The sequence below is a fragment of the Lagenorhynchus albirostris genome, chromosome 4, assembly GCF_949774975.1.
Source record: "Lagenorhynchus albirostris chromosome 4, mLagAlb1.1, whole genome shotgun sequence".
NCBI lineage: Eukaryota > Metazoa > Chordata > Mammalia > Artiodactyla > Delphinidae > Lagenorhynchus > Lagenorhynchus albirostris.
In genome coordinates, this window is record NC_083098.1 from 128,016,566 (window position 1) to 128,040,491 (window position 23,926).

At 40.1% G+C, this 23,926-nt stretch overlaps 1 protein-coding gene across 2 annotated transcripts in view; it reads right to left on the bottom strand.

The window, feature by feature from the left end:
- Positions 1–3,890: 3,890 nt before the first annotated feature.
- NDNF (neuron derived neurotrophic factor) overlaps positions 3,891–23,926 on the bottom strand; it is a 38,253-nt gene continuing 18,217 nt past the window's right edge. For both annotated transcript variants that reach the window (XM_060147420.1, XM_060147421.1), the window contains exons 2-4: positions 13,789–13,977; positions 7,826–7,950; positions 3,891–6,155 (exon numbers count right to left, since the gene is read on the bottom strand). In XM_060147420.1, coding sequence (XP_060003403.1) covers positions 4,762–6,155; positions 7,826–7,950; positions 13,789–13,976 — 1,707 coding nt within the window. In that variant the 5' untranslated portion in view covers position 13,977 and the 3' untranslated portion in view covers positions 3,891–4,761. The remainder of the gene's footprint in view (positions 6,156–7,825; positions 7,951–13,788; positions 13,978–23,926) is intronic.

The following is a 23,926-nucleotide window of genomic DNA, read 5'->3' on the forward strand; positions in this document are numbered from 1 at the left end:
TTTTCTAAGCGGTCTTTTACTAGGATGCAGTGTCCCTCCCGGCACTACTCTCTTCCCCCTCTAACACTAGATGCCACACTATCTTCATTAGAATCTGAATAATGACAATATAGCAACATAACCACCCCTAAGGCCTTGCACTCTTCCATCTTGGCACCAATTATTTTTCTGTGATGGCGATCAGTAGCCTTCTATATATTTTATACTTTGAAAGAATATTGTAAAATATCTTTGAAAGAGGTATAAGGGTGGATATGAAAAGCCATTCTAAGTAATTTCATCTCTAAACTTTGATTACTAAGTTTATTTCTCAAAGGTTGAGGAAGGGGAATGCAAAGAAACAGAAGTGAAGGAAATCTTACCCAGATACATGATCAACCATTCCTAGCAAATAGCGGGATGCAATTTTAATAGAGTGGATGGTGATCTATTAAATTTTCCGGTGTCAGGTTGTGTGTAGAACAGAATCCAAAACCTTAATAAAATTAAGCTGTATTAGATCAACTTCCCTTGATCTCTCAGACCACTTTGAGAAAGAAATTAGATAAAACTATACTTTGCTCCATGCTCCATTTCCTCTCTCTGTTCTCCTCTCTCCCATTTCCCACCTTCACAACAACAAAGACCCAAATCCCAAGCTACTGCATATTTTTCTGACCAAAACTCTCTGGGAAAAACACAATGATGAGTGTGCCCTGATGTCTCCCAGGTCCTGCGGACAACTTCAAACAGAGTACAGCTGAAATCGGGCTGCAGTCACTTTGCTTGGTCCTGGGGGAAGGACCCAAAGGCAAGTTCCCAGCTGACTTTATCTCTATTGTACCATATCTAAGTGGGGAAGGAAGTGGCTGGAGATGCTCCAAATGACCTTGTTCTTCAAGTTAGATGCTGGTTTTTGTGTTGAAGCCAGCCAGTGAAGAGAGACAAAGGTGCACAGTCTGTGTGAGCGGCTGCATGTCTTCTGGAGTGAAGAAGTGTTTAAAATGAACTCCTGGAGTGAACATTAAACTGGGAGTACAGGAATCTGGGTTCTAGTCTTAGCTGAGCCTCAATTTCCTCATCTATAAATTGACATAGTTGAACTAGATGATCTCTAAGAGGCATTAGTAATGTGTTGGAAGAGATTCCTGTTGGTTTCAGGTCCAACAAATTCCTTGAAGTGTATTCAAAACGTGTGTGTGGGTTTGTGTGTGTGTGTGAGTGTGTGTGTGTGTGTGTGTGTGTGTGTGTGTGTGTGTTTTCAATGGTGTCTGGACCTCCCAAACTATTAAAAACCATTAAAACTGATTTCAAATTCTAAAGTTCATCTAAGTGATTTTTTATCTGAAGTTGCTTCATTTGGCTTTTCAGGATACAAAGATCACAACTTTTCCAAGTGTATTCGGAGTAACTAAAATAATCAATGCATATATCCTTTCCAGCACTAATCCTCTGATGCATGTTTAAAAAATTAATCTAGACATTGATTATAACTTAACCAAGAAAATCATCTGCTATAAACTTGTATAGATTCTGAATAGTTTTAGATTAAAATAATTGACTAATGAACTTAACAGCCTCAGTTTGTGTGTACATGCAAACCTAGATTGGAATACCTTCTGTCTCTAAAAATAATCATAACTTTTTTTTTCTTACAAGTTTGCAGTTGTCAGTTATGGGTTACACACACAGTCTTAACGAAATTTGAAATGGTCTTTAAGAATGAGTTGCTTTGAAGTCATAAATAAGACAAAAATTTTATTTCCTTTTGGAAAATAATCCATAAGTGACTTCTTTTCCCTAAGAATTGGTGATTTATATTCTAGTAAGGATTTTGGAGTCCAAGCAATTCTATTACTTATTTGTTTCGACTATGAGAACTTTCTTTTTATTTCTCTGGTATTCAATTTCCTTTTGCACCTGAAAAAATAAAGATAGTGAACTCAAATAAAATGTCCTCAGAGATTCCTCCCTCCTCAATGATACTATGGCTATACTTGGTATTCTAAATGCCCTGTTCTCAATACAGCCATCCCAGAGCTTAATGGAGAAAAGGTGGTGCTTTCATATTAGCTTTCTAGTTCTTTTGTTAATTAAGAACAAATTTTTCTTTCTTGTCCTCAGTTCACCTGAACGCTCCTAAAATCTAAACACATTAGTAAATAAGAGAGCTTTGTTTTTAATAGGTTTCTCTCTTCCTTTATGAGGGATAGAAGTTTTACAATGTGTGTTTAATTTTCCCATAATTTTTAAAAGGCAAATTTCACTGGGGCCATGAAAGAATTCTCTGGTATATCCAGAGTACATAGAAATCGCCATCCCAGTTGGCTAAAAAATAAAAGCTTGGTTAAATTGATTTGGCCTGGCTCCCAGTGTTTCCCAGGCATTTAGCAATATCTGGGAGTTAAGTCCGTCACCTTCAGAAGCTGCAATAACTCTTTGATTCACTGTAGTCCCATTTAGCACATTGCTCTGTAATAATATATTTGTGAATAATATGAGAAAGCAGATTCTCCTTCCAAAGGCACCGTATTTATAACTTAGGATAAGAAGGTCTCTGGGATATTGTCAATTTTAAAGTTCTCCTTCCAAGTTGGTTGGTTATGTGGCCACTGGGGACATGCTCTTTCTTCCTTTTAAAAAATTATTTCAGGTGTCACAATGCTTCATACAGATATGATAAATTTTGTTTTGATATCTTAACACTGATGAATTGGATGACACATTTTTAGAGGGGATATTTTCTCCTAAGGACCACCACTTATACTCTCCAAGCCATAGTGACTTTATACTCCATAAGAATGCTACTCGGGCTTCCCTGGTGGCGCAGTGGTTGAGAGTCCGCCTGCCGATGCGGGGAACACGGGTTCGTGCCCCGGTCCGGGAGGATCCCACATGTCGCGGAGCGGCCGGGCCCGTGAGCCATGGCCGCTGAGCCTGCGCGTCCGGAGCCTGTGCTCCGCGGCGGGAGAGGCCACGGCAGTGAGAGGTCCGCCACATGAAGGCGGTGCCAGCACATAGGGGAAATGCAGTGGTTAAGGAATTACACCTGCCCCACTTGTAGTTACAGAGACACTTTCTCATGTAGAACCATAGAATTCTACAAAAGACAATGTGTCATGATAGAAGGTATCCTATGATATCATCTTATCCAAGTCTATCACCACTTAATTTTATAACTGGGAAAGAGGAACAAGGGGACGTAGCAGATTTTCCTAAAGCCGCATAGCCTAGTTGACTGGAAATCCCAGACTCTTCTAAATCCTCCAGTGTTTTCATGACACATCATGTATAGAACCTGTGGGGAATGAAACTATCTAAAACTGCCCTCTGTAAAGAGTTTTTGATAAATGAAGGTTCCTATTATTATTTGCCTACATTTTCTCTTACACCTAAATTACTTTTTGAAGATTCATGAAAAATCAAAGCTAAAAGTATCAGACTGTTAATGTTACAAAACAGCAGCTTCCATATTTTTCTCTTTACTAATTAAAGTCCTAATTGGTGGTTGCTTAGTTGTTCCCACTAGAAATCAAAACAATTATTTTGCTAATATTCAAGCAGCTGGAAAATATTTGGCATATCCCAATTTTGTACTTAAAATAGATGGTTATTTTTAAAGTAGAGGTAATATATTTTAGGTTGTTAAGGACGATTTGTTGAATACTTATCGAGCTACAGTATTTTGAGGCTTGTCTTATTCCAAGTCCATTGGTGCGCTCTCAATTCTCACAACAGCTAGCTCCTATTCAATGTCAAAATACAAATTTCAATAACTGTCTCTAATGCCACAGTAACTTTAGAGAGATGCAGCATGCCTTTTAACTATTAAAAAAGGGTCAAACCTGGTGCAAAATTACATAAAGGCGCAGTTTGGGGGACAGAATAGAAATTGAATACACCAAGGTAGCTGCTTGGGAAAATGAACAGTATATAATCTAATATCTTTAATTTTATATACATGAATATAATGTATGTCAACTTTGTACATGAGATACATACAGTATTTAAACATTTTACTCAACAGATAAGAATTTACAATAGGGCTTCCCTAGTGGCGCAGTGGTTGAGAGTCCGCCTGCCAATGCAGGGGACATGGGTTCGTGCCCCGGTCCGGGAAGATCCCACATGCCGTGGAGCGGCTAGGCCTGTGAGCCATGGCCGTTGAGCCTGTGCGTCCGGAACCTGTGCTCCGCAACGGGAGAGGCCACAACAGTGAGAGGCCCACATACCGGAAAAAAAAAAAAAAAAAAAAGAATTTACAATAGCAATAGAACTGACTAAAGGGCTGTCCACTTAATATACTTAGATTAGATCTGTACTTTAACAGGAAAAGAATTTAATAGTTTACAATCATAGAAACACTGACATTTAAAACAAGACTTTATAAAATAATTTATATATATTCTAGCATCTATTGAGAGGAATAATTTGCATTTGTGGATGTGTGCAATGAATGGCATATTCAAAATTTTTAGGTGATAAAATAATTTAGAAGCAGTTCATGCAGTGGTCAAAGCAAGGGATGGCAGTTCCTTCAAGATGTCCTTTCTCTTTGACATCAGTGGATATCAGATACACACTAGGTACCATTGGGGCACACTAGACCAAGTCTCCTCCAACAATTACTTATATAAACATCAATATACACCAGTTGATATCCCTTCTTCCGTAGTACAAGTACAGGTCACAACTTCTCTCAGCTGTGGGAGTAGTCAGTTTATACTTAAAGTGATTTAATGTCTCCTGGAGTTCTAAGTGATATATCTCTATACAAGGTAACTAACAGAACTTCCTGGTTTTTACAACTTTACTCTGATACTTAACAGAGTGCCCCCCGTGTCCTGTGACATAAACATCCAGCAGGTAAGATTTTCCAGGCTGAAGACCTTTGATTGTTTCTGTGGTCACTGCTTTGTGCAGGTTTTGACTGTGGAAATATTTACAGAGGACCTTCTCTGATTTCTTCCTTGTATCTGGTCCAAGGCATTGGTTTTGCTCTCTTTTCTTCTGGTCTTCACTGTAATTATCATCCACTTCCTTTTTGTAGATGCAAAACTTGTTCCTTTCCTGGGTGCCTAGCCAAGCCACGGTGGCTGAAGAACAGGTACGCAGCTTGTCGAAGGCTTTGATGCGCGTGTCTTCAGGAAGAGAGGGAAATGACTGCTTACTGGGCCTGGTGGTAGCTAGTATTTTCAACATAGATGCTCCCTTCTTGTTTCCTTTCAGTCGAATGAGATATTTGGCTTTAGGTTTTCCTCTCAGCTGAAACTGTCGAATGCCTTCCACGTTCTGAGACAGAAGAAGTTTCCCATCTCTTCTCACTTGGATTTGGACAGCGTCCAGACAAGAGTGAATAAATAAGGTGACTTTTTGGTGAGACGAGACTGGAGCAAACCGTAGAAACTTTGCCCCCTTCCTTTTAACGAACACATCCGTAACTTTCCCATCTTTCAGCTCAACTGTCTTCTGTTTCGCTTCTTCCTTGGTCCTGGCAAAGGTGCCCACATAAGCAGTGCTCATATTGCTGTTGCTGTTGGCCACGAAGACGTCAAAGTAGTACTGCGTATCGGGTTTCAGATCCGAGACGGTGAAGATGTTCTTGTTTCCTATGCAGATTTTCTGAATGTCAACCTTGGGCCTCGAGTAGGCGTGCCTCCCCAGTTTTGGAGACGGCTTTGTCAGGAAGCTGTGCTCTTTACCTGAATTATCCGAAGCAAATCCGAAGTGGGCAAAGTCAAAAGGGCTGAAGTCCAGACCGGGCTTTGGTGCCATCATGAAAGCGTCGTCCGCACTCAACTTCGCTTCCACTGCGCAGAGACTTTTGAAATTGTGCTCTTTGTTGATGACCACACAGTACTGAATGGGTTGTTTCAGCAAAGAGGCCGTGGGGCTCGGTTTCCAAGCCAAAGTGACCGTGGTGCATCCCAGGGAGGTAACGTCGACTCTTGGGTCATAAGGTAATTCAGGGTAGGGCTGGTCAGACTCTGGAGTTGTGGTGGCATATACTTTGAAATGTGTGTCTTTCTCTGTTGAAAGAAGCTCCAACTGATATAAACCAGATGGAGAACTAGAAGATATGAAATATTCCACGTCGTTGCCTTTGTAGGAGAATAACTCTGCGCCTTCCTCGTTGATGATCTGCTGCTTCTGCTGAGCCAGAGGCTCTGGATCACCTAAAAGACACAAGAGAAGCACAGCCTACACGTCAGGGCATGTGCTGTGGCTTGCCAACCTTAAATTGTGTTCTTAAGACAATTTAATTTAGTTTTTCTCCATTATAAAAAGAATACATGTTCCCAGTAGAAAACTGGGAGATAGAGAACAAGATAAAAAAAATCATCCATTAATACAAATCCATATAGTCCTTTATTAACAGTTTGGTCTATTTCTATCAGTCTTCCTTCTACACATGTTTATGGAATTGTTATTATTTTCTCTTATTTTTCTCTGCAACTTTATAACATTTATGATCATGCATATATGTACCTAGAGAAACCTCCATTTTTCTCACTTAATATTATATCATAAAAATGAAACTGTTGGTTAATTTTTGACCATTATAATAATGCTGTTATATATGTAAGGCTTTTCTGATTTTACATTATTTCTTCAGGATAGATTCCAGCTGGTAGAATTTTTAGGTCAAAGACTGCAAACCTCTTAGAGACTAATCCCTACTGTCAATCTGCTTTGACCAGAAGGGTTCTGTCAGTTTGCACTTGGATGGCTAGCCATTTCACTAATTTCACTTTTGTTAGTAGGACTGGACAACCTCATTAAAATATAGACTATAAAGCACCAGTAAGAGGACCTAATTTTCAACGTGTAGAACACGCGCTCAGCAGGAATACAGGGAAAGTACTGAAACTAAAATAACGTTTTCCATTTTTTGTTACTATTCATATCAGATGTCACACAGATATCAGTGTTAGAAGACCCAGAGAAGGACCGTGTAGCCAGAGTGGGAATGGATCTTTTCCAGCTGATCACTGCAGGTTGAGAGTGAGGTATGTAGAATTCCATATTCCTAAACCACGCAATTAACACAATCATCATGTGACTACTCATTCTATCTCAATCTCGCCACTCCCCATACGCCCTTTCAATATTTTCCTAATTACAGTGTTCCCACATCACTGTACGTATCTAGCTGGCTACCATCCTGTCATGGCACCAGTCTCAAGCCTTCATTTCAAGCTAGGATGCCTTTGCCCCTTAAAGGGAAGCAGCGTCAACCCAGGGCCTCATACAGAATCTACTCATTTCTTTGTATCTGTCATTTGCTTCCCACCATCTGCATCTTCTTCAGATGCCTGACCTATTCCTCCTGACTTTCTTCTCATCCTGGACTTCCCGTGGTGCTCGATGCCCTTTTGTTCTCTCTTTGTGGCGACCCTTTACTCCCCAGAGATCAGAGGCTCTTATCCTTGGGTGCATATTAGATTCACCTGGAGGGGAACTTCTACCATCCCAATGTCCAGACCCCACCCCAGGGCAATTAAATCACAACCTCGGAGGTAGGATGCAGGCGTCAGTAGCATATACAGCCCCCAGTGGTGAGTCCGGTGGTTAGGCAAGACTGCAAACCACAACCAGGGAAGCCGATGCTCACCCCTTGCCTTTCCTCACTCCTTCAGCCCACACACCTGTCTCTCTCAACCTTTTATTTCACCAAATCACCGCCATCTGATGTCATCCTCTGTTTCCCTCATCTCCAACCCCAAACCTCCAGCTTCCCCCACGCATCCGTGCTGGTTTTTCTTACTAAGAGAAGGTTGTCTGTCTCATAAGCCTTTCAGCTATCCATCCAGAGGTCTGGGGTCAGGTCTGCCGCACCGCTTACCTGAGCCTTCCCCGCTCGCCTCCTCTGGCAGCTCCTGGAGGCTCAGCGTCCACGCTAAGGGCGCATCGCAGGGAGTCACTGTGACTGACAATGGCGTGTTGTCTTCTTCCACCACAAAGAAATACCTGGGTGAAAGTGGACCACTTCAGACCGAGGTAATTCATCCTAACACTTACAACCAAGATTAGTGGGAAAAATCGCTTGGTTTAATTTGTATTCACTTAACAGAAAATCAAACTGGCTATCTGACATAAATCATGATATTTTCATCAGTAGCCGTGGAAGTCCAATAGCCCAAGGTTCTGCGACCAGATTTACCATCGACACAGTCTGAAATAATTGAAAGACATTGAACCAAAATGTGGAGTTTGGGTGTTACTCGAGTTAAGAATCAAAACTTACCAGTTTGGGGGTGTTATTTAACACCAGTGCAAAGTAAGTCACAACCAAGAGGAATTTCCAGGTACGTTGCCCTACAGGTACTGCATTTTCCATAAATTTGGCGATAAATTTATAAGTTACCCCAAGGGCACTCTAAAGCGCCAACCATTCCAAGAGATCATTTTCACAGCAGTGTCCTTCTAAAATGCATGTTGGTCTCTGGCAAAATAACACTGTATTCAGGCTTTTACAATCTTGACTTTTGTTCACAGTTTTACTATTCCATATCCTTTTGGAGAGAGGTATCTAATGACCATTTGAGAAATATTTTTAAAAGGTAAAGATAACTGTGTCAGTCAGTGGAAAGGCACATTTCTTTGTCACTAAGATTTTCTGTTGAATTAATAACCTAGTGATTTGAAAACATTTTAAAAGAACAAAACATTCTCCTCTATGCTTTCCCCTTAGATTTTTTAAATGATGTCTCAAAAGAACTTTTAAGTAGAATAAAAATATTGCCTATGTATAACAATGCTATATATTCTTACTCTGAATAACTTAGATGATTCCATTTATCTTTCAAAGCCCATAATCTTGCAAGGGAGGAAACAGTGGTTTCCTCACTGGTTTCACGGCAAAAAATAAGCAAGTTTCACCTCCTAGAGATTGCACCTCCTGGGTACCTCTTTGCCTCTTGATTCTCTCTATATCTACCCCAACACCCTCTCCAAACTGACCACCGTGGCCAGCTGCTCCATCAGCCTCCTCTGCAGTTCTTCTCACCTCCCCGACCTCTAACCCATGGGGTGAACCAAGGGCCTGTGCTAGGACACTCTTTTCTACCCGTGCTCATTCCCTGTGTGATCTCACCCAGGCTCACAGCTTTAAGCTCTTCTATTTTAATGATTCTCAAATGTAAATTGTCAGCCTGAACTCTTAGCTAAATTTTAGAGACAACTATCTTCTCACCATCTTCCTTTAGAGATTACTGAAAGTTTCAAACTTAAGATGTCTAATCCAAACTTCTCATTCTCTCGCCAAACCAACTTCTCCTGCAGTCTGTCTCTACTCAGTAAATGACAGCCCTAACCTTCCAGTTGCTCAGGAAAAACATTTTAGAGGCATTCTTGACTTTTTCTTACTCTTCCACTCCACATACACTGAATCAGCAGTCATTTTTTTTTTTTTTGGCTTCATCTTTAAAATATACCCAGAGTCCATCCCTTTGTTCCACTTTCCCTGTTACCACCAGATCAAGCCACCATTTTTTCTTGTCTGAGCATTGCAATAGCCTTCTGACTGGCCTTGTTTCCACTTTGACCCCCTTAGTTTATTTACCTCCTTCCAGGAGGAGATATCCATGTACACCTAAGTCTGAACACACTCGCTGCAAACCCTCTAGGAGCTTCTTGTCTCATTCAGAACTTGCAATGATTTGCGTCCCCAACCAAATCTCTAAACTCGTCTCCTCTATTCTCTCCCTTCTTTACTCAGCTCCTTGCTCTCTGTGGAATGATTACGGCACACTCTTGCCTCAGGGCCTCTGAACTTGCTGTTTCTCCATCTGAGATGCTCATCCTCCAGCTGTTGACCTTACGTGCTCAGTCACTGCATCAACTCTCTTCTCTTAGAGTCGGTCACCATCTCGCCATAGACCGACTCTGACCCCTTATGTAAGACATCACCTTCCTACCCGTGAAGCTTTTCTACTCCTCTTCATTTTTCTTCAAAGCACTTATCACTGCCTGATGTATTAGATATACCTTTGTTTGTTTTTTTATTTTTCCACCTCCCCCAACTAGAATGAAAGCTACAAGAGGGCAGGGCATTTAGTTCATTGATGAAGACTTAGAGACTAAAAGAATTATTAATAAATATTTGTTGGATTAATGAATAAGTTTAGCTTTTCACTTTTGGGGAAAAAAGTCCTTAATTGTTCAGAGAGTCTACAACTTCCCCAGCAGTGGGGCCTCCGCCTACCTCACTGTCATGTCATCATCCCTTTTGCTTTCTGTGCTCGAACCACGTAGGGCTTCTTTGAGCCATTGGGATGTTGTTTGCTCTGCCTGAAATACACCCCTTAGTCCTTATTAATATTTGTAAATAAATAATTTTTTAATTGAAATATAGTTGATGTACAGGCCCTTACTAATATTTAAATGTCACTTCTTCAGGGATGCCTTCTCTAACTGTTCTGGCTCAGGTTCTCTCACATACTCCGAGTGTCCTATACTTTTCACTTTGGGCACCTATTGCAATTTGTTACTATATATTTATATTATTATTCGATTAATGTCATTTTCCCAACAAAGGCCCACTTAGGATTCATTTTCCATGTCATTTTATTCTCAGCATTTATCACAGATTTCTGCAGGTAGAAGGTACTTGATAAACTCTTCTTAATGAATGCATTACTAAATGAACAAACAGAACCCAAGAATCATAACACCTACCTTATTCTAGCCTTAGGATACCTACACTTAGTCTGTTTCTACCTGAAGATACTGAATCTGAATGGAAATATATGTGCTTTCCCCCCTTCATTATTCCAAGATGAATTAGGAGCTGGAGGGTGGAAATAGGGCTGTGGAAGGACAAATAAAGTGAAGACCCTATAAAAGCAAAAAAAGCTTGTTTGGAATATAGTAAACTTAGGCAATCATCCAAACAAAATAACTAGATGATTGCACTCTTTACTATATGGAAATTTTATGGACTTAAGCATCCCTAAAGAGAGGTGTCAGATGGTTTAATTTTCAAATTCAGTCAACTTTTGGAGAGTAGAATTTTGTTCCTTTGGCCAGGTTGCATAGGTGATATTAACCACATAAACATGACTGAACCTATGAACATTACAAAGAATTAGGTAAGACAAAATAATTTATTTAGCATCGTGTAATTTTAAAAGTATTCAAAACTTTTTAGTTTTGTTTGTTTTTGGTTTTTATGTGGGTAGCAGAGCTAACCAGTGCTGAAATCAATGTGCACGTTCACCTATTATCTTCTGTTCTCATTTCAATCAAGAAAGTAGTTTATTTCCAAAAGTATGCAACTGTGTCTTAGTAACTTTAATACAGGCCATAAGCAACCAATAACAGAGAAAACAATGCTTGCATTCCACAGGGTAATCATTTTACATATGAAACATCAGAGAGTCCCTCTAAGTCAACATTTTCATATGGAAGCACTTATGATTAGGGATAAAAGACAATCTGAATAAACTTTAACAATTTGACAAACATTTATTGTCTACCATGCACAGTGCACTCATGGAAGGGAGCTGCAATCAGAGATGATAGGGCACGATCTATGAGCACCAGGTATTTACTGGCTAGTGAGGGAGACAGAAATGTGACGAATATGCTCCAAATTATAAGGCCAGAGTTGAGGGATAAACACTCCGTGAACCATTTAGACTTTGGAATTTATGTATAAACATAAGCATAATTAATGAATTTGTTTTCTTTTGCTAGTCTCTGCTTCCAAACTTTATCTGGAATTTCATCTTTAGTTGTAATATCAACAATGTCTATGTGGGTTCTCCCATCACATATTTTACCCCTAGAAATGACTGTGGCCACAACTCTTTATTTAACTATTGTTAACATTGCATCCAAATGTAGATATCGAAGTCTCCAATCATGATTTGTGTGTGGGGGGAACCCCAAAAGAATGAACAAATGAAAGAAATAAAAACAGAAGGAGGAAAGGAGCATGTGTTGTTTTGAAATGTCTTATAGTAAAAACATGTTGCTTCAAAGAAAAAAAAATGTAATTTTAAGACAGCGCTTAGAACCAAAACTTATTTAGTTTTTAAGAGACTGGAAGATCAAAGATAAACCATTTATTTGATTAAGTGAAATGATTACATAATGAGGAACGCTGTGTTTTAAAGAACACTGCAAAGCAGTGCACAAGTACATTTGGGAAATCAAAGTAATTTTTTAAAGAAAAATTTGGATTCACTCAAAAGTTTCAAGAGACAAAAGAATATGACAAGCAAAATGGTTCGGCATGAATTCAGCTGATATTTAAGACTAATTTGAATCATTAAAACTGCCTCCTCTACCCTTCCTTGTTTTCACAGACTAAGTCTCTGTAAATACTAAGACATCAAGTTCCTTTAGTGTAATCATCCTTGCATTTTGTGCCTTCAGTCTTAGGAATGTCATTGAAAGAGTCATAATTATTTTATATATTACTGACAAATCAGTTCCTAATCTATTACTTCCATTCAAACAAATAATTTCATTCAGATGGTGCTGAAATGATACCCAAACAATAGGTCACACCAGTCAAAATATGAAAACTGATTATCTACTCTCACACAGACTGACCGGATGGTAACATGTCTGTGCCATTCAGTGGAAGAGGAGCACCACGTTCCATTCTTATTGTCAATTAAAACTGAAGTGACGGGGCTTCCCTGGTGGCGCTGTGGTTGAGAGTCCGCCTGCCGATGCAGGGCACATGGGTTTGTGCCCCGGTCCGGGAAGATCCCACATGCCACGGAGCAGCTGGGCCCGTGAGCCATGGCCGCTGAGCCTGCGCGTCCGGAGCCTGTGCTCCGCAACGGGAGAAGCCACAACAGTGAGAGGCCCGCGTACCAAGAAAAAAAAAAAACAAAACTGAAGTGACAAGAGAAAGACGACAATAATTTGACACACCTCAATCTTTGGAAAATGGATTATTGATGACAGGACATAGTTTTATCCTTTGGAATGCCAAGGTGCCCTAGGTTAAAAGGAGAAACTGTTTTTGAAATATGATAAAGAGGAGTTTGGGTACTGCAAAGTAAGTAACTTTAAATATAATTAGTTTATATGATTGATTGATTGATTGATATATGTTGATATATGTAAGTTTTAAAGGTCAAAATACTTAGAAGCATTATGTGAGTTCAATATGTTGATGTTGGAGTGAAGATAAGTGAGGGGCCAGTTTTTTTTTTTTTTTTTTTTTGCGGTACACGGGCCTCTCACTGTTGTGGCCTCTCCCGTTGTGGAGCACAGGCTCCGGACGCGCAGGCTCAGCGGCCATGGCTCACGGGCCCAGCCGCTCCGCGGCATGTGGGATCTTCCCGGACCGGGGCACGAACCCGTGTCCCCTGCATCGGCAGGCGGACTCTCAACCACTGCGCCACCAGGGAAGCCCGAGGGGCCAGTTTTTATCTCTGTTTGGTTTGATGCTTTCAGAACCAATCATATTGATCAAGGAAATACTATCCTTACAAGCCAATGCAAACCCTTGAAGAATCATATGTGTTCAATTAATTGCATTCATCCTGTAGAGTCATTCTTAGAAATTTCCTACCATCCTGAAGAAAAGAAAATGACCACTCCAAAACGTTAGACATGCAAGGACTTCTCTCTCCACCCAAAAGATCACAATCAGCGAGAATCAAAGAGACGTCTAATGGCTAGACGTTGCACTGCCGTTTTATTTTCTTACTTAGAGAAAAATAGGCAACGCTATTCAGAGGTTGATTGCAAATTACCTAAACTAAGTCTAAAAGGTCACTTTCTTTTTCAGAGACACCCGTTCTGAGCTTATTGATAAAGGAAGTCCTGCAGGGAGAATACCTTTTAGGTGTGTCTCTAAAGAGATAACTGCTAATTTCAGCTCCATCTGGAATTACTGACGAATCATGAAAAAATGCCTTGTCCCGGATTTGCATCTGAAAGAGTTCCTCATCTCGAGTGGGTAACTTCTGGGTCCTGGAGCTGAGTGGTAACAGCAGCCACAGCATACACCAGTGGAGAGGCACCATCCTGGGGCAACAAAAAAGAATTGCTTACATTAATTTTACAGGCAAAACACTTGGGCAAGTTGCGAACTTTCTGAAGGGTTCACACTATTTGGTTTTGACAGAAAGAGCTGTAGTATGTATTTTGGATACATGCACATGAGCTTTAAGGCGACTTTCCAGTTCTTTTTTTTCAAAGTATTTCAACAAGTTGACAATGAATTCACCAGAATTTCAGATATTAAAAAGATTTTGAAACAAAAGGACTCTTGGTGCCTTGACTTCCTTGGGTCAGGGAGAAAAGTTCCCCCTTCATTATGGCAGAAGCCAATATGGTCATTGTAGACATCTCCATACAAATGTCTCAAAGCTTAAACCATAACATAAGTCTCAGAGACCCACTGAGAGCCTGAAAATTACCACTACACAGTTACTTTTCTTCGTCCTTAAAATTTGATTAAGGATCATATATAGAATTATTCTGCAAATCAGATTTTCATAAATCAGAGATTTTAAGAGATTATAAAGTTTAACTTTCTTATAGGATAAGCAATTTGTCTAAAATCCCAAGGTGAGTTATTTGCCAGTGTCTAATATTACAGATTTACCAGACTCTTCAACACAACACTTATATATAAACTTTTACCATATTAAAAAGTGGGCTTGGATTCCCACTTCAAATCAAGAAAGACCACTGGGGACTTCCCTGGTGGTCCGGTGGTTAAGACTCCACGCTTCCAATGCAGGGGGAGAGGGTTCCATCCCTGGTCGGGGAGCTAAAATCCCACATGCCCTGTGGCGGAGCCAAAAAAAAAAAAAAAAAAAAGACCATTGGAAAGTTCTATACTTAGGTCATTTGTCTAAACCTCCAGCAGAGTTATATATTTACCACTTCAGTTTTCATTGAGTTACACTTTGACATTTATCACTGACTTTCATAAAAAATCCTATAAGCAGGGCTTCCCTGGTGGCGCAGTGGTTGAGAGTCTGCCTGCCGATGCAGGGGACACGGGTTCATACCCCGGTCCGGGAGGATCCCACATGTCGCGCAACGGCTGGGCCCGTGAGCCATGGCCGCTGAGCCTGCGCGTCCGGAGCCTGTGCTCCACAACGGGAGAGGCCACAACAGTGAGAGGCCCGCGTACCGCAAAAAAATAAAAATAAAATTAAAAATCCTATAAGCAATCATGGATCATTCTCTAGGGCACCTTGCTTTAGGGATTGTTTCAAGGACACCATCTTCTACATGTTTCCCTTTCCCAACAGGAAGACGCAGGTAGGCGAGTTCTTTTCACCTCAAGTGCTAATGAAAGGCTTTGCTTCCTTTGAAGATTTGGTGCCTGTTTTCCTCACAGAAAAAACTAGGCAAGGAGTTGTTTTCCCTTATCTCTTTGACAACATACATCAGGGAATTCAAGCATTAGGGAAATATAGTGTTTTTACATTGAAGTACTTTAAATAGTGAGAAAGTCAAATGCAAATATTTGCAATAATTTGAAATGAAGAGAATGCCAGTTTTATTTCTAAATAGTCATTGCTATAGCTATGCGGTCACCTCTACTTAAACCATCACTTGACTTTAAGTTTTCTTTGAGTGCTACCAAAAATAGATTCATACAACTGAAAATATTTTTTTGAAGGGAATAAGCTTTTCTTTCTTCTATGAGAGTTTGAGAAGTAATTTTTCCCAGTGAGCTTGCTCAGAAAGTTCCTTTAACTTACTTTTTCAAAATTTGCTTTCTGCCATGTGCTCTGCAATTTTCCATATAAATATCTGCAGTAATTAGGAGTTACTATGTGCAAAACATGGTGCGAAGTTGCATTTATATTCACAATAACCTTGTGAAGTAGGTGCTATTCTTATATAAGTATAAACCTCCTTTAACATAAGCAGAGAAAGGATATAAACCCACGTGAATCTGACTGCAGAGCCCAAACATTTATTTCCCATCCTATTTCTCAATTGTATTGCCATTGAATGAGAGTTTGACTGAGAGCTAAGAAACTTGACTTTTTAGTTTCAGCTGCTAACTAGAAGTGTCATCTTAGGCAATTCACTTAAAATTCTGGACCTCAATTTTATGAAGGGTTTGGATGGATGATCTCTAAACTCTGAAAACAAATGATGATTCTGAGACTGAACACTGAAATCCTCTTCCCAAATAGCTAGCAGTTTAGGAATAAGAACAGGCCTCCTTGAGTTTCATTAAATAACCTGTCCCTCAGATATCCAGGTGATTGTCAAGGTAGAATCCAAGGAAAGCTGGGGATGTAAACGAGAGGTCATGGGAGTTACTAAAAGCAAACAAAGGTTATATCTGCAAAAGATGGCTGGGGGGATCAAAAATCAAAGCTCAGTGAACCTATTCAAAACAAATAGGGACATGGTGGAGTAGACTGAATGGGACCACCACTCACGACCCTCAGTCCCTCTCCTCTGATGCCCTTCATCCTGCAGCCAACAGAAACGGAAAATCTGAATAGAATTTGATATGCTGCCCCTATAAAGAAATACTTATTATTTCAGCATAATAAAACACATTCAGTTTACTTTGTAGTAGCATCTCTGAAAGTTTGCCTCCTGAGAGCAGAAGGGGCCAGATAATAAAATATGTCTCTTTAGAAAGGGTTAGAATTTGGCTTTCCATATTTATTAGGAACTTAGAGCAAACATGCCATGGCAGCACTTGAGTGTGACATACTTGGGCGTATTTGCCCTAGAACCGCTCAAGGGCAGCCTTCTCCCACGAGCCCCATATTTGCCCGCAAAGCTGTCAATTGCACAGTACCACTGCACAGCGGAACAGGACAAGCTGCCCAATGCCCCTGGGTATTTGGGATATTTAGGTCAGCCCCAGAGTTAGACAGCTAGCATGTTATGACTGGTGGGAATTTTCCCAGCATCCTCAGCTGCCTGTGGGAGGAACTTTCTCTTTATTAAATCAGCTAATAAGAAGAGATGAATTTTGAGTTAATAACAATATTAATAAATTTGTTGTGTATGTGCTGCATGCCAGGCACTCTTCTAAGTGCTTCATGTCTATTATCTCATGAATGCCAGCAACAAGCCTATGATGTAGGCCCTATTATTTATCTCATCTCATCTCAAAAATGATCAAACTGAGGCTTGGACACATAAGAACACATAGTGAATACAATATGATATGAGAAATATAAACTATCAGGAGTGTGGTAAATATGATTATTATATATTCCCCCACGTCAGCTACTTAGCCATGTAATATTCAGTAAAGTGAACAACTTCAGATGATAGGATTATGCAGAGTAAGTGTTAAAAAGACAATACTCCATGGGTTTCTGTGCTCGTTTGTGCATATGTGGGGAGCAGAAGAACTGACTGCCGTTGTTCCAGATTATCTTTTCAAGGATGTTTGTATAATAAACAGCCTTGGAAGATAAAGCTTCTGGAGCAAAGAGCAGGCGTGATTGTTACCCATTATAAAAATCTGGGTTCCCTAAGCTCAGGGCTGCTCTCTTATAATAAACGCCACTATATGGGCTGATGCCATCAGGCCCTCTTTGAATCATCCTACGAGAATTGGGGGGTCAGGCAGTGGGAGAAAATGCTGCTGCTGTGGATCTGTGGCTTCTGCTATTGCTGCGTAATAAAGTCCTTTGTCGCCGACCCAGGAGTGTCATGCCATCTAGCATCCATGAAACTACGGCAGGCTAACTTGTTAGCTTGCAATCTCATACTCTTCACGGTTATTGACACTAAGATTTTACTTGTTAAATTATTTTACTGGCTTATTGACTTCACACTGGCTCAGGCAGACATTTTTATTTAGATAATCACCAATAGGGAATAGACTAAATTATCTTTTGCTTTCTTTAAAAAAAAAAAATCGTATATCCTCAGCTAAAGTTCTATCAGGTCACACTTTCCGTTTCTGAAACAATTTTAGCTATTTAAATTGCCACATCAACTATGGGCAAAACAGATACTTTTCAGAAAAGTGTTTAAAATGAGTATGATCCCTTTTCTTTTTATTGTATCTACAGGAGAAGATGGGTGTTAACTGAACTTATTGTGGTAACCATCTCACAATGTATGTAAATCAAACCACCAGGATGTATGCCTTAAACTTATACAGTGATGTATGTCAATTATTTTTCAATAAAACTGGAAAAAATTAGTATGATTCCCCAAACACAGGACTTTATATTCTGTAGGATTATTGTTTTCAAAATGTTATCTAATAACATCCATGTATTGCTGGGGAAAAACATACTCCGTTTTTAGGGAAGCCTAATAATTTGTTCAATTTGATCAGGTTACAGGCAGCATTTTTTTAACAAGATGTACTTAAAAGAAGCATTGAATATAGCTAATCAAAAAACGATTATGCAGACATATTGTGCATGTTTTCACAGTTTATATTCACTTATTCAAATATAAAGCTTTATGTAAGTATTGTTTAAAGGATGGAATTTTACAGATTTTTTTCCCTACCAAAAAAAATGTTCTCTCTTAGACATTCAGCTTAAGAATTAGTCACTTTTAAATAAACAACTGAAAATACATTCTGCTTAAGAATAAGCCTCGGGTAATCCAGTCTATAAGAACAGACTTTTCTTCTAAGATTACAAAAGTGCCCTCTAACGGCATAACTTTTCCTCTCATTTCTTTTTGTTACTTCTAGGTATCTAGAGCTTATCTAGGTTTAAAGTTTAAAGTAAATAACGTTTCTTAGAATTTCTCATTCAGCATTATTACTTCTGTCATGGACATCTTGTGGATAATCTAGGAAATGTGTCTGCACAGCAAGAAATCTTGCTATCTTTCTACAGTCAAGGGTCTAGTTCCAACAGAAGTAGAAAGTTGCTAGGATAGTTCCAAATATTTTTATTTTACTAGGCAGATCAATCAACTTGGTTGCACAATGATTTTCAGCCCAGAAAAACTAGGTGGTGTTATCCTATTACTGAGAAGATTGACTTTGTTTCGATTGAAAAGTTCTGGTGAATCATGTTCATAGGTGCTAATCTAAAACTCTGAGATTGTTCATATTGTCAGAGGCCTTCCCCATATTTGAACATTCCTTCCTATCCTACCAAAACTGAAGTGAGAAAACAAAAATGACCTAATGATTTGATATACCTCAAACTTTAACCTAGATTATTGGGAATCCAGATTACTGGAGATATGGGGTACTTTTATCCTTTGGAATGCCAATGTGTCCTGGATTAAAAGGAGAAATTGTTTTGAAATATAATTGTCCAATGAGATTAACAATGTATTCTAGCACAGGGAGATCAGCTCGGTGCTTTGTGACCGCCTGGAGGGGTGGGATAGGGAGGGTGGGAGGGAGGGAGACGCAAGCGGGAAGAGATATGGGAATATATGTATGTATATAACTGATTCATTTTGTTGTGAAGCTGAAGCTAACATACCATTGTAAAGCAATTATACTCCAATAAAGATGTTAAAAAAAAAAAAAAACAAAAAAAAAACAAAAAAAAAACAATGTATTCTATACCTGGAAAGGTAGAGACAGGTTTGGGCACTGAAAAGTAAATAACTTTAAATATTATTAAAGTTTATTAGTTTAACTAATAAACTATTATTAGTTTAGACTATACACACACACACACACACACACACACACACACACACACACAGAGATATCTAAATTCAAGCTATTTAGATACACTATATGAATCCAATTAGTTGATGTTAGAGTAAAGGTACATGAGCAATGGTTCTAAAAGAACCTTTTAAATATGCAATTTTATTTTTATATTTGCTGCCCCCTCTCTGGCGAGCGAGTGAACACTACAGCTCTAGAAGGGTGGAGGGGGGCTGCTTTTGAATGTTTGAGGGCTGTGATGACTGGAGCTGCTTCTCCCATTTGCCTCCTTCCCTGCTGGGCTCTCTGCTGCCCTACCCCACAGAGAGAACGCGGAGCGTGGACCGCAGTGGGTGAATTGAAGATCAGTTTTAAACAAAATGCCAATGTAGAGATATAAAGCATTTGTATTGTCCCAGAATGGGTAGGGAGTACAGCAGCTAATGGGTAACTGAAAACACATAAATAATTCTAAGACTTTATTTTCAGCATTAACATGACCTTTTTTTAAAAAATTTATTTGTTTAATTTATTTTTATTTTTGGCTGTGTTGGGTCTTCGTTGCTACGCCGTGGGCTTTCTCTAGTTGCGGCGAGCGGGGGCTACTCTTCATTGTGGTGCACGGGCTTCTCATTGCGGTGGCTTCTCTTGTTGTGGAGCACGGGCTCTAGGTGCGCGGGCTTCAGTAGCTGTGGCACTTGGGCTCAGTAGTTGTGGCTCGCGGGCTTAGTTGCTCTGCAGCACGTGGGATCTTCCCGGACCAGGGCTCGAATCCGTATCCCCTGCATTGGCAGGTGGATTCTGAGCCACTGTGCCACTAGGGAAGCCCCAAATTTTATTCTACGTGGCTTTTAAACAGTCAGACTGACCTGGCACAACCTTTTCCCACAAACCTGTGGAAATGCTTGAGAATTGCAAAATGGTCAAATGGTATGCAAGAAAAAAAATTAAAGGGGCCTGGAAAAATTTATCAGTGTACCAACTAACCACCCAGGATGACCTCTATCACCACAAAAAAACCACAATAGGCCTAAAAGCAAATAAAACTTTCCCCAGGGAGTCAGCAGCAGCTCTACTACCGTCATTTTGTAAAACTTATCTTCAGTTACATAGTCAACTTATCATCTTGGTTAATCCACTGATTCACTTAGTGAAAATAAAAATTTATTATTTGAGGGCTTCCCTGGTGGCGCAGTGGTTGAGAGTCCGCCTGCCGATGCAGGGGACACGGGTTCGTGCCCCGGTCCGGGAGGATCCCACATGCCGCGGAGCGGCTGGGCCCGTGAACCATGGCCGCTGGGCCTGCGCGACCGGAGCCTGTGCTCCGCAACGGGAGAGGCCACAACAGTGAGAGGCCCGTGTATCGCAAGAAAAAAAAAATTTATTATTTGAAACTGTGTAAACAATGAGAGTAAGTAAATAAATGTGGTTAATTTTTTTTTTTTACTTTGAAATAGGTATTCAATGAATTTAACCACAAATCCTAATTGAGAATCTTGTCTTAAGAGTCGTGAATATTTCAAACCATTAAAATGCTTGCGTTTAATATTTATAGACTGCTGTTTAGTTACATCATTTCACTCATCTAAGAAATTTGCAAGGCTGGTAAATAAAAAGTTCTTTAGGGTTTTCATGGAACTTCCAAGGCTCTGTGAATAGAAGATGTCATATAACTTAAGGCATTGCAACCTTTCTCAGTTCTGTAGATTTCTCAGAACAGCAGCCGGCAGCTCTACCTACCTGTGAGTTATATGATCAAAGCAAATTCCTCCATCCCTTTACCACCAACCACCAAGATTCTGCAAATTCCTTGTAGAACATGTGAACGTATTTGTAAAAAAATGTCATCGAGCTCCTATAGACATTACATGGTATAAAACTTAATAAGATCAGATTCATCAGGATAAACAGGCCACACATAGCATACAATTAAAAAGAAAATTCATAGAGTCATTAAAATGCACTTAAAAACTATCCAATGCGCCCAATCACGTGTAGGCCACAAACATGAAATGAACTTACAATGACCAAAAAGAAGGATGGGGCGTTCTGAATTTACTTGAGACAAATGCATCTGGAATAAATAAAATCTAATGTTTAATTACAGAGAGTGGAAAGTGCATGATTATAATTTAGTGAGGATAATTTCAAGGAATGGTCTGCCGCAGAGATTTCTGTTATTTTCTTTTCCTTTTTAAGTGCAAATATTTAGTCTTTTAACTTCTATTTTTAAACTCAAGGGCATTTGTTTTTGTTTGAATCATCCACGCCACATCTGATAATAAATCTGAAGCATCTGATCTAGCTGTAAAGAAAAAAAAAAAACGTAGCCTTGGTCGGGGGGGGATGGCCCCCGTGCCTGCCGGGATGTGATCTGTGAGCAAGGAGAGGTGGCGGGGTCGGGGGGGGCGGTGGGGGGGTCTGTGTGTGCACTTGACGCAGTAGAGTGTCCAGCCTGGACCTACAGATTCCCTCAAGGCAGAAAAAAATGAAAAAAGCTGAATTCCCAGAAGTCGTTTTGTTCTGCCGTCTTTTGCAAACAATGAAAATGTTAACTGAAATTAGTTGGTTGTTCCTATAAATATACAAATAGCCTCTACTATGGTTGCAAATTTGAGGGAAATAGAGCATTCTGTGGTTTGGTGTGTTTCCATATTTGAAAAGGGTGAAAGAAGCAGGTAGAAGTCAAGGGCTTCTGGTCTGCGCTAAGGAGTGGTTTCCTGCCCGTGCTGGGTGAGCTGCAATATTTCTAACGCCTATAGCCCAACAGAGCAGAGCCAGCCTTGGGCACAGAACACATAGGCTAAAGCTCTCTAAATGCAGGCTGTCATTACAGAGTGGAATGATTATTAAGGGTTTTAGAGTTCATTATGTCAATAATCTATGGATTAGGGACCTTCACAGGCATTTCAGCTGCAATGATTCCGACCTCCTCTACCACTTCTCTAAATGATTGCCAACTTTCATTCTGGAAGGAAATTAAATTAGTATGAAAAAGCAATGTAAAATTAAAACATGCCAAAGATCTGAATACAGTTTCCATTCTGTCATCTCCTTCCCTCTGATCCTCATGGTGTGCAGTTCACAGCAGGGCCAAGGCTAGGGCACTCTAATTTTAAAAGACGGCCAAGCCTACATAATAAGAACAGCTTGAAAGAGGATAAGGTTTGAAAGGAAGTGACCCTGTATTCCTACCATAATTAATGCCAATGGAAAGAATCATGAACAATAGAGATGGCCAAAATAAATGTACTAGAGATAGAGAGTAGTCTTTGATTCAGGAAGCCACACTCATTTTACTAAAGGAAGGAGCAGATCTCCTAAAATGCATCTGTTAGTTAGGTGATTCGAAGATATGATAAATTCAAAAGCAATTTAGAAGATAATGCAAAATAAAGCTGGAACAAGATACTGAATATCCTCCTCCTCTCCAAATTTCCTCTGTAGGTGCAATTGAGATACCTGGGCTCATTTCCACTGTCTTGGGAGAAGCTAATGATTCCTGGAATAATGAAAGCCCCTAAGGGAGGAGGAATATGCTCGCTTGCTTTTCTTACTTTAGTTTGGCAACTAAGCCTTATTTCCTGTTGATCTGCAACAAAATGGAAATGACTTCCTGTGCAATGTTCTCCAAAGCAGTTAAGAAACGACACACGCCATCCTCAACAGAAACGTAGCTAAGATGGAACGTGGCAATGTACCAGCAGCATCTAACAGCAGCACATGTCAGCCTCAAAAGTGAATCGTCATGGTCAGCAGAGTCCCTGTTGTGTAAAACACGCCAAAAATACACTGAGAGTACAACAATACTGAATACACAGCCATACCGTCCCACTCTCTACCATCGAGTCAAGCGGACGGACATTAATCATGCATAAAAGTGCCCTCCAGTGTAAGCTAACGCATACCAAGAGGAAAAGGGTAGTTGAGATAATAAGTGCTTAACAGGGTTGGAGTGAAGAGTCACCGAGAGCTGGTGAGGACAGAATGGGAATCAGAGTGGAAGTAGGATGAAGGGAGAAGAATGAACTAGATTTGGGGAAGGGAGATGGAGGTGGGGAGGTCAGGGAGTTGAGGCAGAGAAGTAGAACTGCATCAGTAAACAAATGTCATCTGAGCCCCCTCCATGTGCTGGACACAGAACGGTGTGCTAGCTAACACGTACTCTCCTCTTGAGGTGTTTATGGTCTAGTAAGAAGTAAGGAAGAAAATATTCTTAGGAGAGAGATCAGCAGGGAACTGCCTTCTGAAGAGGGTCCTTAAAATTTCACATCATGTCCCTAAGATCACAGAGAAAGACCGCAGAGGCAAGGACAAATATTTCATCAAGACAAGCTACTTTTTTGAAGATCACTCTTCTTTTCCACACAGAGCCTCCCGCCA